At 40.4% G+C, this 14459-nt stretch overlaps 1 protein-coding gene across 1 annotated transcript in view; it reads left to right on the plus strand.

The window, feature by feature from the left end:
* Positions 1-6271: 6271 nt before the first annotated feature.
* Positions 6272-14459, plus strand: part of PREX2 (phosphatidylinositol-3,4,5-trisphosphate dependent Rac exchange factor 2) — a gene marked incomplete at its 5' end in the record, with an annotated part of 111968 nt that continues 103780 nt past the window's right edge. Inside the window, one exon of the mRNA XM_081325829.1 lies at positions 6272-6412. Within this exon, the coding sequence (XP_081181955.1) occupies positions 6272-6412 (141 nt within the window). The remainder of the gene's footprint in view (positions 6413-14459) is intronic.

Here is a 14459-nt window from a genome sequence, read left to right on the forward strand (position 1 = left end):
AGTCAAGCCTTTCTGGAAGGCCTCTGCAGATGAATAAGCCTCAAAACTAGGGCTTATTTTTGGGGTAGGGCTTATATTAGGTCCAGCCCCAAAGAACAAGCTAGGGCTTATTTTGGGGGTAGGCCTTACTTTTAGGAAAACAGGGTAGACATCTGGCAAGATCTGTATGTGCGGACTGGGATGGATGACATCAAGGGGATACAACAAGGTGAATAGGAAAATCCATGGCATATGGGCAGGATTTTCTTGCCTATGCCTTCAAGGGACGAAGTGCTATAATTTTACCATGACATTGACACAGTTGGGCATGGGGGAGTCTTCAAGACCTTACACAAAAGTCTAAGAGACCTTTAGTGGCCTAGAATAGCAGCAGACCTCAAGGCTTCGTAGTGTCATGCCATAAATGCTTCCAGGCCAAGCTGTAATGTAGGAAGCTGGCAGTCTTTTACAGCCCCTAGAAATGCACCCCCTACTCTTGACATACAGTGTTATTGGCTGTAATATGATTTTTTTACTTTTACTAGAATTTTTCCAGCTTTCAGACAAGCTATCAGGTTTTTAATGTCAGCAATTGAAACAGCTGACCACTTCATTAAGGAAGACTCATAGGTTTATGGACATTATAGGCTTATGTGGGAGTGATAAAGTGAACAATAAGCTCTAAGTAGACTTAAACTAATTGTAGGAAACCAAATAAGTTAAATCAGAAGTTGGCATTAATAATAAAATATCAAGTACTACACAGTACCAAGCTGACTTTTTTGAAAGCCCTGAATAATCTGGACATATTATGAAATCAGTTACAATAAATTTTAAGGTATAAGATTTTAGGCCTTTTAGATGTAAAGTACTAAACTCTTGCAAGTCTCAAGTCTGCATGAGCTTTTCTGACTTCCCTTTAGCTCAGATATAAGGATGGAATCACATGTGCTCAGTTCCTGCTTTATAATAATCAGTCATTATAATTTACTTCAGGGTAACTCGCTGGTTTAAAACAACAGTGAGGGAGATTTTTAGCCAGAGAATTGCATTCTTTTCTTGTTTATCTTTACAGCAGTTTGGCTTGAAGAAGTGTCTGATGACAGTTAATGCAGGGTTGTTTTTCTAGATATATTGCTGAGAGAGGGATAAACTGATGGCACTTGCAGTAGAGATAGTCCTCGACTTACAACCACAATTGAGACTAGAACTTTCATTGCTAAGTGCTACAGTTAAGTGAGTCATGCCTGATTTTACAACCTTTTTTGTTGCGGTCATTAAATGAATCCAGCTTTCCCATTATCCTTTGCTTGTCCAAAGCCACCGAGAAGGTTACAAGTGATGAACATGTCACCCCAGAATGCTGCAACTGATGTAAATACATGCCACTTGCTAGTGTCTGGGCGGTGGGGGGACGACACTGTGACAATCATAAGTGTAAGGACCGCTTGTACATTACTTTTTTCAGCCCATTATAACTTTGAATGGTTCATAAGTCAAGGACTACCTGTGCAAGAAGAGAAGAATAATGTCCTATGTCCTATGACCTTCTTCTTCCATGTGAGATGATTAGATAAATACTTTTTATTAAGTGCAACTGGTATGATTGGAGGGAGAAGGTCAAAGTGTGCAAAATGAGTAGAGTCAACTTTTCTTCTCTAACTGCAAGTCTTCATGTAGGAATCTTTGGGAGCCTTTTTGAAGACCAGTTGTGTTGAAGAAAGCATTTTATGGAAGAGTAGCTTAGCATGGAGGCTTTAGTTAAATGTCTTTTCTGCAAATGCCAATTCTTTTGAATAAAGAACATTTTATCTTTTGGAACAATAAATCATGTCCAAATAAAGAAGTGGAAGATGACTTTTCATCATCATTGTTGTTGTTAGCTGCGAAGTCGTGTCCGACCCATCGCGACCCTATGGACAATGTTCCTCCAGGCCTTCCTGTCCTCTACCATCTTCTGGAGTCCATTTAAGCTCACGCCTACTGCTTCAGTGACTCCATCCAGCCACCTCATTCTCTGTCGTCCCCTTCTTCTCTTGCCCTCAATCTTTCCCAGCATTAGGCTCTTCTCCAGTGAGTCCTTCCTTCTCATTAGGTGGCCAAAGTATTTGAGTTTTAGCTTCAGGATCTGGCCTTCTAAAGAGCAGTCAGGGTTGATCTCCTCTAGGACTGAACGGTTTGATCGCCTTGCAGTCCAAGGGACTCGCAGGAGTCTTCTCCAGCACCATAGCTCAAAGGCCTCAATTCTTTGGCGCTCAGCCTTTCTTATGGTCCAACTTTCACTGCCATACATTGCAACTGGGAAGACCATAGCCTTGACTATACGCACTTTTGTTGACAGGGTGATGTCTCTGCTTTTTAGTGTGCTGTCTAGATTTGTCATGGCTTTCCTCCCGAGGAGCAAGCGTCTTTTAATTTCTTGGCTACAGTCTCCATCTGCAGTGATCTTGGAGCCCAGGAAAATAAAATCTGTCACTACCTCCATTTCTTCCCCATCTATTTGCCAGGAATTGAGAGGGCCGGATGCCATGATCTTTGTTTTCTTAATGTTTAGTTTCAACCCAACTTTTGTACTCTCCTTCTTCACCCACAACAAGAGGCTCTTTAGTTCTTCTTCACTTTCTGCCATTAGAGTGGTATCATCTGCATATCTTAGGTTGTTGATATTTCTTCCGGCAATCTTAATTCCAATTTTTGATTCATCTAGCCCTGCCTTTCTCATGATGTGCTCTGCATATAAGTTAAATAGGCAGGGCGACAGTATACATCATCATAGTAAGATAATATTGGTGTGGAGTTTTGGAGATATGTTTTAAAATCTTCTTACTCTTGAAGATTACTGGATGGTTTTGAGTCACTCACTCAAAGCCTAACCTATTTCAAATGTTAGTGGGAGAAAAAGTATTATATAGTGTATATTGCGTTGAGCTTCAGGAAGGAAGGTTGATAGATAATGAGAAAGCAGAGTACCAAATACAGAGCCAGATTCAGGGTATTTGCTGTTCTAGAGTTAATTAAAATTGAATGTATATAAATTATTATAGCATTTTTAGTGTAGGATCAGTCTCTATGTCACCAGTTAATACAGACTGAAATTATAAACCACCCTTGAATACAGTTAAGCAAAGATATTTGAAACAAAGGAAGTGTTAGCATCTGGTCTTAACATATATGTGATAATTACTAATGTGGGTGAAATACTGAAATGCCAAGGTTATCATATTGCACTAGGAAAGAAAAGTTTATAATGTCTTCAGTCTATAGTCTGAAATTCCAGATAGGAGCTACGAGTGGACAGAATGTCTATTGGCATGTTATTTGGCAGGTCTGAAGCTCCCTGCCCTACTTAGATTTTTTAAAACTGTTAATTTAAAAAAATGAAAAGGAATAGCATGCAGTTCAATACTGTCCTTAAGCATAATTGTTATATCCAGCACTGCTTCTGGACCCCACATAGATTTTGTAGGTATTCTTATGGAAAAAAAAAAGTGAGTAGCTACAATCAAATGCTTTGTCTTCTGGTATGAGGGTGTTCTGTGGTCACTGACACTCACCATGGTAACTATTTTGCTAGTACCCATAATGTGCTCTCAAAATTCCAAAGGTACTCACTGGACCCAAAAGGTTTGGGAGCCCAGTTTTACTATCTAAAGAATGAGGTTTCTTTTACACAAGCATGATTAAAGGAGCTTGGATAAGTATTGCTGAATGCATTTCCTTCCCTACACATGTATATACATATGTATATCATCTTTGTTATCTTATATAACTTTCTTTTCACAGGAAATAATTGCTTTTCTATGTCCTAGCTCCTGACACAATTTGTGGTGTGATTTTTCCTAAACTATACACATTAAAATTAAGAAAACAGAGGATTGACTGTTCTTGTTCTTTGCCTTTTCTCTAGTGGCTCAGAAGCTGTCTTTGAATGAGCCCTCGTTTATTTGCTATTGAGAGAGGCATTAGTGTTTTGGCTCACCAAGTACATGTGAGAGGGTAAGCCCATTGGAATGCACTTCATTATAAGTGTCTCAATGAAAACATGAATCTGATATTCTGGTAGCATACTCAGCACACCACAAACATTTATCCTATAATATTAATAAGCACTAATGCTTTTTAAATGCTATATTTGATAGGTGACAAAATACCCAGCAAGACTAAATCTTCAGTTATGGTGCCATGGCTATTACTTCACAGTCACACATTCTTTTATTTTACTCTGCCAGTATTAAACAACTTTAGTAGCAAGCAACACCTCTTTTGGTTTTTACTCCTTTTATTTATCACAAGACATTCATTAGATCTCTAGTCAAATCAGGACTGGGGTATTGCAGACAATCTGAAGTCATTGAATCACCATAACATACAACTCCAGCAAACATAAGCAGTGGTCAGGGATGATGGGAATTATAGTTCAGTACCTAAATGGTCTCAGCAGCATCTGCTGTGCTGAAAGTAGAAATAAGTTCTCATATCTACTAAAAATTAGAGGAAAACCATGACACCATTTTTATTTCCCTAGGCTGCAGTACTGCGTTTACTTTCTGCAGCATTTCAGTGTTAGAGAAATTATTAACAGCAGCTTTGATACAAGAATACACCCTTGACCACTGATAGTATTTTCTTTACTTTCTTTCTCTTAGTGGTGTTGCTTTCTTACTTAATGCTGATAGTTATTAGGCCTAGCTTAGAATTTGGTGGTGGTGGTGATAATATTCTGCAGAACTACCCTGAAGTACCGTAAAACCTGGTGAGTTTAGTTTCATAACATGTAGCTATCTAACCTTTGTGTGAACACATCCCCTGAAATGGAGGCTACCGCATCTCTGAGAAATCATTTGATCTTTCCAAGCTGCCAGGAAATGTTTTGTGGTTGAAGGATAAGGTAGAAGTGCAACATGTAAACAAATAATCCATTCTTTGCACTTATGGAGCATATAAGAGCCTTGGTGGAGCAGTGGGCTAATGCCTCCTTAAGTAACACCAGCTGCCTGCAATTAGTGCAGGTTCGCATCCCACCAGGCTCAAGGTTGACTCAGCCTTCCATCCTTCCGAGGTAGGTAAAATGAGGAGCCAGATTGTTGGGGGCAATTAAGCTGACTTTGTAATAATGCCGCTTGGGGGGTGGTGTGTGTGAAAGCCCTAATAAGCAGGCATATACATAGAATGAAGGCTACTGCTAAGCTTGTAAGCCGCCCTGAGTCTTCGGAGAAGGGCGGGATATAAATGGAATAAAAATAAAAAATAAATAAAAATAAAAATAAATAAATGACAAGTAGGAAACCTGTGTACATTTAGGTGTATTTGCTTATAAACTCAAAGGTATAGAAATCTGGAATGTTAGGAAGCTTGCAGGATGGATTTAACCTCAGTGTGAACATAAATGGTTTGATAGGACATTATTACAACAGATAGAGTTACCAACATTATAAATGTCTCTTTCTTGGCTTTTTGGGAGAGTTGGAGGGATGGCTTTTGCTATAAAAGCAGCATTCAGCAGCATAAACTTTGGTAACCAACTATAAGTAGTGTATATGATATACTACTTAATGTAATTATGCAAACTAATTGCTGTATGGGGCTTTGTGACAGATTTCCTCTCCCCTTCTATTTATCATTGCATGATTTTTACATAATACTTGAGACCGGTAAGAGGTAGGACCTACAAGGTCACTTAAATACCAAGAATAATACATTAAGAGCCAGACTTCAGAATTTAAACTCATCCTTGCTTAGGGCACTTGAAAGTTGCAGCTCTTCAGCTGGGAGGTCTCCAATTAGCGCAGAACAAACTCGAGCGCACACAGGCTTGTGTGTCAAACAAGCCATCGTTGGCACGCAACCATTCCCAAGGTTGGGCTTCCTTTCCTTTTTCCTGAGATTTGGCGCGAGCAACGGAAGGGGTCGGAGTCACATGGATGCAACGCGTTTGATTAATGTCCAAGGGCTACTCCTGCTGTGATCCTCCAAACCTCTTCGCTCTGTGGAGGAGGCCGCTCATTTCCTACAGGCAGGGTCCCTCTTCCTTACTGGAAAAGAGCCCTTTACTGGTGGGCGGAAAGAGGAAAGTTGCTGCAGAGCCGGGGAGCCTGTCTTAGTCCCTTAGATGCCCTCTCCGTAAAGGAAGCGCGCGGGCGCTCGAATTGTTTTCTTTTCCGAACTTCGTCCGTAGGGTGTGTGTGTGTGGGGGGGGGGGGCGGCGGCGGCAGTGGGTTCCTTTTCCCCGACGGCCGCCTTAGGAAGAAAGAGAAAAGTTCTAGCGGCGCTTCTTTTGGAGAGGAGAGAAATAATGACAGAAGAAAGCAAAGGGGAAGGGAAAGGCGAGAGCGGGAAGGATCCGGACAAGCAGCTGCGCCTGCGGGTGTGCGTTTTGAATGAGCTGCTGAAGACGGAGCGCGACTATGTGAACACCTTGGAGTTTTTGGTGTCGGTGAGTTACATTTCTTTCCCCATCCACCCCCCCCACCTCCCCGCCTTTTCCTAGCTTGCTGTGCACAAAGAATTGCCCTGTCTCCCCTCCCCCCTTCTTCTGCCCCTTGCCAAGCTTGGCAGCGGAGAGCGGGATAATGAATGCGAAGGTAATAAATCTGCAGGATCTGCTCATGTGAAATGAAAAGATGCCGCTTGCGATCCTTTGAGGCGTCGAGGTCAGCAACGTTTGGAAAGGAATTGCATATCTTAGAAGCGCATCTTGGATTTTTAGTGGCCGTGGACAGTCTTAGCTGATGTGTAAACAGGAAGAAAAAGTAACGTTTGGAGCAAACAAGCTGAAATCTGGGCTTCCTACCAAAGGCCATTTCCTAGCAGATAACTTCTGAGCGTTCATGGAGTGAAAAAAAAAATCAGGTTTGCTGAGTTTACGACTACGAATGTGTTAGAAGTATATCGTTTCAACTTTAAACTCTTTATATTGTCCTGTGCTCTGGTAGGGGATAACCAGAGAAAAAGTACAAAGGAGGTGGTTGATCTACAGCATCTGTGTAATATTAAAGTCACATGTACTCGCATTTACCCTTTCTTCTCTTATTCCCCTTTGAAATCCTTCTGCTCAAATTTTGTTTTGGTAATGGTTGGTGACTGATTATTAAGAAAAAGTGGCAGGGAACTTACTGAATCCATTTAAATTAATGCCATTTAAGATGGTCCTTAAGCGTATGTGATTATTGTTTAATTACACTTAAAATATCATTTCAACAGGTCTACTTTGATTAAGTGTAGGTCCAACTCTAGGGCTTAGGTGCACCCATCACAGTAACTCAAAATTTATGTTTTAAAGTTTTGGATTAATGTGTGAACATAGACACTGTATTTTTTAACTTGCAATTTAATCATATATGTCAGTTCACATTTGATTTACTTTGTGAACAAAGGCTGAGTAAGTCTTAAAAATAGATAATTTTAAAAACATCAATTTTATGTACTTGGACAGAGGTTTTTCTAGAATCAATAGAATATGGTTTTGCATATGGATAAAGTTGTCTGTTTCATGGAGCAAAAATAATTTCAGGATAATATCATAAACAGCAACTACATTATCTTCAGGATTTATTGGCAGCATAATTAAGAAGTAATCAAGTTATCTGGTTGGTTCTGTAGAGTGCCTGCCATAATAGGCTTCACATTTTTTCTCTTTCCCCCCTCCCCTCTTCATCCTGTCTGAAGGGGAAATATTTCAAATAGCAAACTTCCTGTTTAGTTTTCTGATGTATGTGAACTTTCTGCTGATTATCATGTGAGAGAAAATGCTTTGCTTGTCTGCTGAAAAGAACCTGAAGTAAAATATGACTTGTAAAACAGCTTTGAAGTCTATTCTGGTAAACTCTGAGTACATCAATACACATTAGTATATCTAATTGAAAACATTCTAATTTGTCATTTGGTTTTACATGAAAGTTACTTTTTGGGGGGCGGGGGTTGTTTCTACTGGGATGTACCTGAATATCAAAGTACAGCTTGTTTTAACTGGATTTACATATTAAACATCCTGATCTATTTCTTCACATTGTTTCTCTCATTTTATAGCTCTGTATCATAGGCTATATGTGGTTCACCAGCCCCAATTTTCTAGTCCCAAAGGTTCTTCAAAAACACACAAAAGAAATTTGGTATAGAAACGGCCAAATTTTAGCAGCATAGTTACTCAACTTTTTAATGCAAAATAGCAAATGTGTATAAGTGCAATTATTTTACCAGATGCTTTTTCTGTAAAAAAAAAAGTTGCTGGAACTCACACACATCATACAACCCACCTTGCCTACCCTACAAGATTCCATCCAAAAAAGATGCCGGAACTCCGTTCTGAGTGTTCTATGACAAAAAGCCCCGATTTTACCATTTAAACTGTTCAGCCTTGTCCCAAACAGGCCAACTCTTTCATCCCTCTAGAAACATGAGTGGCCATGCCCTCTTCAAGTGCTTAGAAGACAAACTGCTTCTCCCTAAATTACAGTGCAGATGCCATGCCCTCTTCCATCCCATTTTGACCAATCAATCCATTATTAATTTCTGCTCTTTTTGCTTGGTGAGGTTTTTTATCATTTTCCATCCTCCATGAAATAATCTGACCCATTTTCTTCTTCTATATCATGGTTGAAAACTCTTGCCCACATCACAAAACACGTACAAACCATAATTTGGTTTAGGTTTGGTATGTTATGTGAACCCAAACACTGTGATTTCTAAGCCGTAGTTAATGGATGAATACACAAGTTTTCAACATTTATGCTGCTAGGATGCCCTCAAACGAATACATATATGGTTTGTAGTACTACTACTGCAATTATGACTACTACTAGTAGTTATATGGATATCATTAGCCCTTGGAAATATTTATATGGATATCATTAGCCCTTGGAAATATTATACTTTCTCCAAATGTGTGAACTTTATGGCACTGTACTTTAAAAGGCTCAAATGCCAGTTCCCATCAGTTCCAGTCAGCTGGGAAATTAAGCACCAGAAAAGATGCCTGGAGCATCATTGGAGTAAGTATGACTGGACACTGGTAAAAGCCCATATTAGGGGTTACCTTGTGGCAGTAATGGTCAAATGTCAGTATTTTTCTGTCCTTATTGTGTCCGCCAATAGCCATCCAGCAATTCTGGTAAGACTAACCTAATCCCTATTGGGTCATTCTGAAGATTATTTAAGTTGTCTGATGAATAACGTCATTCAGATTTATTTTGATTTGGATTATGACTAGGCAGGACAGGCTGAGGTATCTGGGTATGATGAGTTTGAGCCAGTGCTTCTTGAGGAAGTGGAGAAGATTCTTCTTTGTGGTCAGCTCCTTCTTTCTGAATTTTGACCTGTCTTAGTTTGCAGAAGTGGCCAGGGGACTCACAGTTGGGTCCAGACTGTGGTATCAGCTTCTCTAAAGGAGGGGATGGTACCTCTTGTCTTGAAAACGGTAGTGGTTCACCCCTTCTCAAGATGTTGCCCTTGGACCCAGTGCTTTCAACAGTTACTGTAGGGGAATTACTTTGTTGTGAAAGAGTAAGATTATTGGGAAAGTGGTTAGTTTGCAGGTAAGGAGAACCCTGGAAGAAATGGGTTATTTAGACCAGTTTCAATTAAGTTTCAGGCTGGAAATTTTACTGAGACAACTTTGGTCACTCTTATTGATAACCTCTGGCAGAATTGGGATGGAGGTGGTGCATCTATCCTTGATCTCTTTGATCATTGGCTTTCAGATACCATCAACCATGGTATTCTTTAAGCCAGTCCATGGGTTGATAAATGGAATACTGTTTTACAGTGGTTCTCTTCTTTTCTCTGGGGCCAGTTACAATCAGTGTTGGTTGGGGGAGCATAGTTTATTCTCTATGTCTCTCATTTGTGGAGTGCCACAAGTTTCTAGTCTCTCCTCTCCTTTTCATTATCTAATTGAACCCATAGGATGAAATCATCTTTTGCTTTGATATACTGTATCATCAGTATATCAGTGATAGCCAAAGATATCTTTCAACCCTGGTCCAGTGAACTGAGGCTGTCAAGATTCTGCCCTAATGCCTGGAGGCTGTGTGGGTTTGGAGGAGGAATTGTATCCAATTCAGTCCAATATGACTGAGTGGCTGTGGGTGTTTTGGGCTACTTGATCTGAGGATATTCCATATTCCCCTTTCAAGATTGATGCATAGATTGGTCCTTCAGACAGTAACTCATGACCTTGTGACTTTATCGGTTGAGTACTACAACACACTCTATGTGGGGCTGTCCTTTGACCACCCAGAAGCTTCAACTGGTCCACAATGTGGCAATACAAGGAATAATAGGTAATACTACTAATAATATACCTATGTAACTACTTTGTTTCACAAGTTGCATTGGTTACCAATTTGCTCCCATGTGTGACTCAAGGCGATGATTGTTACCTATAAAACACTGCATATCATACAGCCTGCTTACTTGAGGGACCACCTGTCTCTCCTAACACCTTCCAGGCTGATTTGATCCTGCAGGGTTGCTGCACTTAGTTTTTTTTTTAATTAAATGTCAGCTATTGGAATTCCAAAAGTACAACATCTCTATAGCAGCACCTGCCCACTGGAATGAGGATTCCCCCAATATCTAGATGGCCTTCTTTCTATTATTATTTAGATCTGGCTGTTCACCTTACTCTTTAGCAAAGAACAGTGAGATTCCTCACTTCATCCATTTGTTCTGTTGCCCTTTCCATCTTTTATCTTTATAGTTAATTGATTTTATTGTAATTTCTTCATTTGATTGTTGAAAGTCATTAGAGTATATAGGCCGCATACAATGCATCCTCATCCTCATCAGCCTGTTAGCACAAATGCTTAAAGAGGCAACGGCTGAAGCATTTTTCTTCGTGGCTACAATTCACCCTGTGAAATTCCTTCTTCCCAACTTTGGGTTTCCTAACAAGAGCAAATGAAATAGGGAGAAGAAGTGGGGGGGGGGGAAATGGGGAAAGCATTTTGAAGAGGAAGTAACAAAGTAACAAAAGGAGGAGTGATGGAAGAGGAAGAGGAAGGTGACCCAAGGGAGTTGTGACAACTCTGAAGGCTGGAAATTTGTAACTTTCTTTCAGATATTTGATAATTCTAGTAGATTCAAGGCTTAGCGAACAATCTAGGAAGTGCAATAACTCTCCTGAGAGAGAATGGGGTTTAGCTCTTCTAATCTTCTGGGAAAAGTTAGTGAGTCTGCTACAGGGGAAATGGACTTTAAGAAATAAAGATTGCATACTTTTTGCTGTATAAGGAAAATGGCTATGTCAATTTTGGAATCCTTTAAGGCTCTTGAATACTGTAAACTCTAAAACTTGGGTGGCTGAGGGTGAAAAATTGAGAAATTGACCATCTCTAGCATCAGAGATGGTGAAACTGGAGGAGGTTGAGGTACCAAGGCAGCAGGGGAAAAAAGACCTTCTCTTGGCTCATGGGACATCAGACTCTCTGGTGACATGGAGACTGAGCATGGTTGGGCCCTAAACAGATTCTGTCTAGGACTTCATGCCACTGAAAACTGCTGACAATTATGATGAGCAAATGTGCCATTTTTGGCAGCAGCTACAAAAAGTGGAGACTTTAGTTCCTTGCTTCTTCTCAGCTCTGAGGAAGTGCTTCTTGGAGTGCTCTTCATTATTTTCTCCTCATTTCCTTTATATTGGGCATGTGCACATGCTATTGTCTCTTGCCTTCTTTTGGATCAGAGCTCTGCAGAATCTACAATCTCTGTCCCTTCCCTTCTGACCCATCTGGACCCCTAGAAATTCACAATCCCTCAGGGGGATAACTCCCCCCCCAGAGGATCATGTTCCACAGTTTGAGAATCAAATGAATCCAGAAAATTATAGCTTAATTCAATTTATTATATTTATGAAATCATAACTAACTTGTTTACATTTTAGTGCAGTGCTTGCCATTGTGTAATGAAGCTGTAGAGCAGGCATGTCAAACTCGCGATGTCACGTGACATCGCGCGACGTATTGGAGCTTTTTCCTCATTGCTGGCAATGGGGTGGGCGCGGTTTCATTGTGACACGTCCGGCCCGTGGGCCGGCAGTTTGACACCCCTGCTGTAGAGGCAATATTACAGCTTGGTGGTGATGGTGGTAGTAGTATCATATTTGAATACAAAAAAGACTATGCTGTGAAGTTATTCCTAGATAAAGGTTCAACAGCTAGCTTTTCAGTAAATCTTGAAAAATCTAAATATATTTATGTCAATTGGATTTTCATGCTTACAGGGAAGAGAGAAAATAATTTGAAAGATGAATTTAGACATTTATAGGCACAGATGCATATCTAGATGCATATCTACTACTGTGTTTTCCCGAAAATAAGACCTATCTTGAAAATAAGCCCTAGGTTGATTTTTACGTTTGTGTCTAATGTAAGCCCTACCCCCAAAATAAGCCCTAGTTAAGACCCCGCCTATTCTGTCCCACCGTCTGGTTGTACGAGGTGAGGTGAGGCACATGCATAAAAATCAAGCTAGGGCAGGGGTGGGGGGGTGGAGCTGCCCCATGCGCCCCGCACCCATTTACCTCATGGCCCTTGCATTCAGGCCTCCCATGCCCCAACACCTGCCTCGGCTTGTGGCAGCAGCACCACCAGCAGCAGCCTTATCCAGCAGGCCCTTGCATGGCCGCTGCTCCACTTCTTCTGGTTGCTGGCGACTATTCATGGCGTCCAGCTGCGAGCAGCCACGAGTATCTTCAGAAGAAGTCAGCCAGCAGCACAGCAGGTGTCAGGGCATGGGAGACCTGGCTGCAGCAGTCCTGAGGTAAGCAGGTAAGATATCCCCCTGAAAATAAGACCTAGTGCCTCTTTTGGAGAAAAAAAAATTATAAGACCGGGTTTTGTTTTTGGGGAAACATGGTGCCTTTTACAAAGAAATATAGAAGAAATATGAGTTAAATATTAAAATATCACAGAAGCAGAATTCATGTTAACATGGTTATGACAGAAATATTGGGAAAATGCTGAAAGACCTGACAGGATTTTGGTTAATTGTTTAAAGCAAAATAGAGGTAGGGCAATAATTCCAATTATTAGAGGCGAAAGAGATAAAATATATAAAACTTCAAGGGATATAATTTTTAAAATTCTATTCAGAACTATTTAACAAACCAGAGAATATATCAGATGAGGATATAGAGACCTTTCTAAGTAATATAAACCTACCGCACATAGATAATACACAAAAACAAGTTTTATTTGCCTCCCCATTTGAGGAAGAGATTAAACAAAAAATACCTTTAAAGATGGCTAGTGATAAAACACCAGAACTGGATGGGTTCACATATAGAGTGACATAAAACATTTAGAGCAGAGGTCCCCAATCTTTAGGGCACCAGGGACCAGTTCTGTGGAGAAAGGTTTTCCATGGACCAGAGAGTGCATGGTTTTGTGGGCTGCCTGCATCCCACAGATGGGGCTTTGCTTGTTTGTGTTGACTGGTTGCTGGCATGCCATGGCCCGGTACTGGTCCATGGCCCAGGGGTTAGGGACCCCTGATTTAGAGTACATAAACTCTTGTCAATTATATGAAGAGATATTTGATAATGGCATTTTATCAGTGGCATTTAGTCCAGCTTATATTACAGTTACACCAAAAGCAGGTAAAGATCACACCCAGTGTTCTAATTATCATCCATTAATCATTCAATGATTAATGTTGATACAAAGATCTGAACAGCAAGTGTTATTGTTCATTATTAAGGAAAAAATCAAGCAGGTTTTATAGAAAATAAGCAGAAGACAATATTAGGTTAGTTGTAATTCTAATAGGCTTGAATAAAAACGAAGACCATTTTGTAATTTATCATTAGATGCTGAAAAGGCTTTTGACATATAGATAATGTATGCTGTATTAAATAGATTTGGTTTTTCTTTGAAATTCATAAAATGGATCAAGCTATTGTAGAGTCACCCACATCTGAAATAAATGGTTAATGGTATTTTCTGCTACTTTTCCACTATTCAAACTGCTGGCCTGTGGGCCGGACGTGTCACGAGGAAACCGTGCCCACCCCATTGCCAGCAATGGGGAAAAAGTTCCGATACGTCACGCGATTTCACGTGTAAAAGTATAAAATAATTTGACTGCCCATTTGCTACTTTAGGTTTGTGATGTGTGAATATAGCATAATTCTAGAGTAGGTTAAAGGAGATTAACATGTCACAGGAACATCCAGGCAGAGCTGAAGAAGCTTCTTGGATGAGAAGTGAAACGTCTTCAAAGAATACCAGTAATAAGAAAGTCCAGTTGCCTCGTGTAAAATCACCTTTTGGGTCCCTCTGATTGCTTTAGCTTTTCACACATGCAATCTGATTTCATTGTCACAAGGGTTGTGATGTGGACAGAAAAGGGATGCAGATGAGCAGACTTTTCCCCCCTGCATCTGTGCTGGTTTTTAGGGACTCCCCCCCCCCAAACAATACCAAACCTGAAAATCTGTTTGTTGGGCTTCCTGCCAGGATAGATGCTTCCTGTTAAATTGCATA

The sequence above is a fragment of the Vipera berus genome (assembly GCF_964194415.1).
Source record: "Vipera berus genome assembly, chromosome: 3".
NCBI lineage: Eukaryota > Metazoa > Chordata > Lepidosauria > Squamata > Viperidae > Vipera > Vipera berus.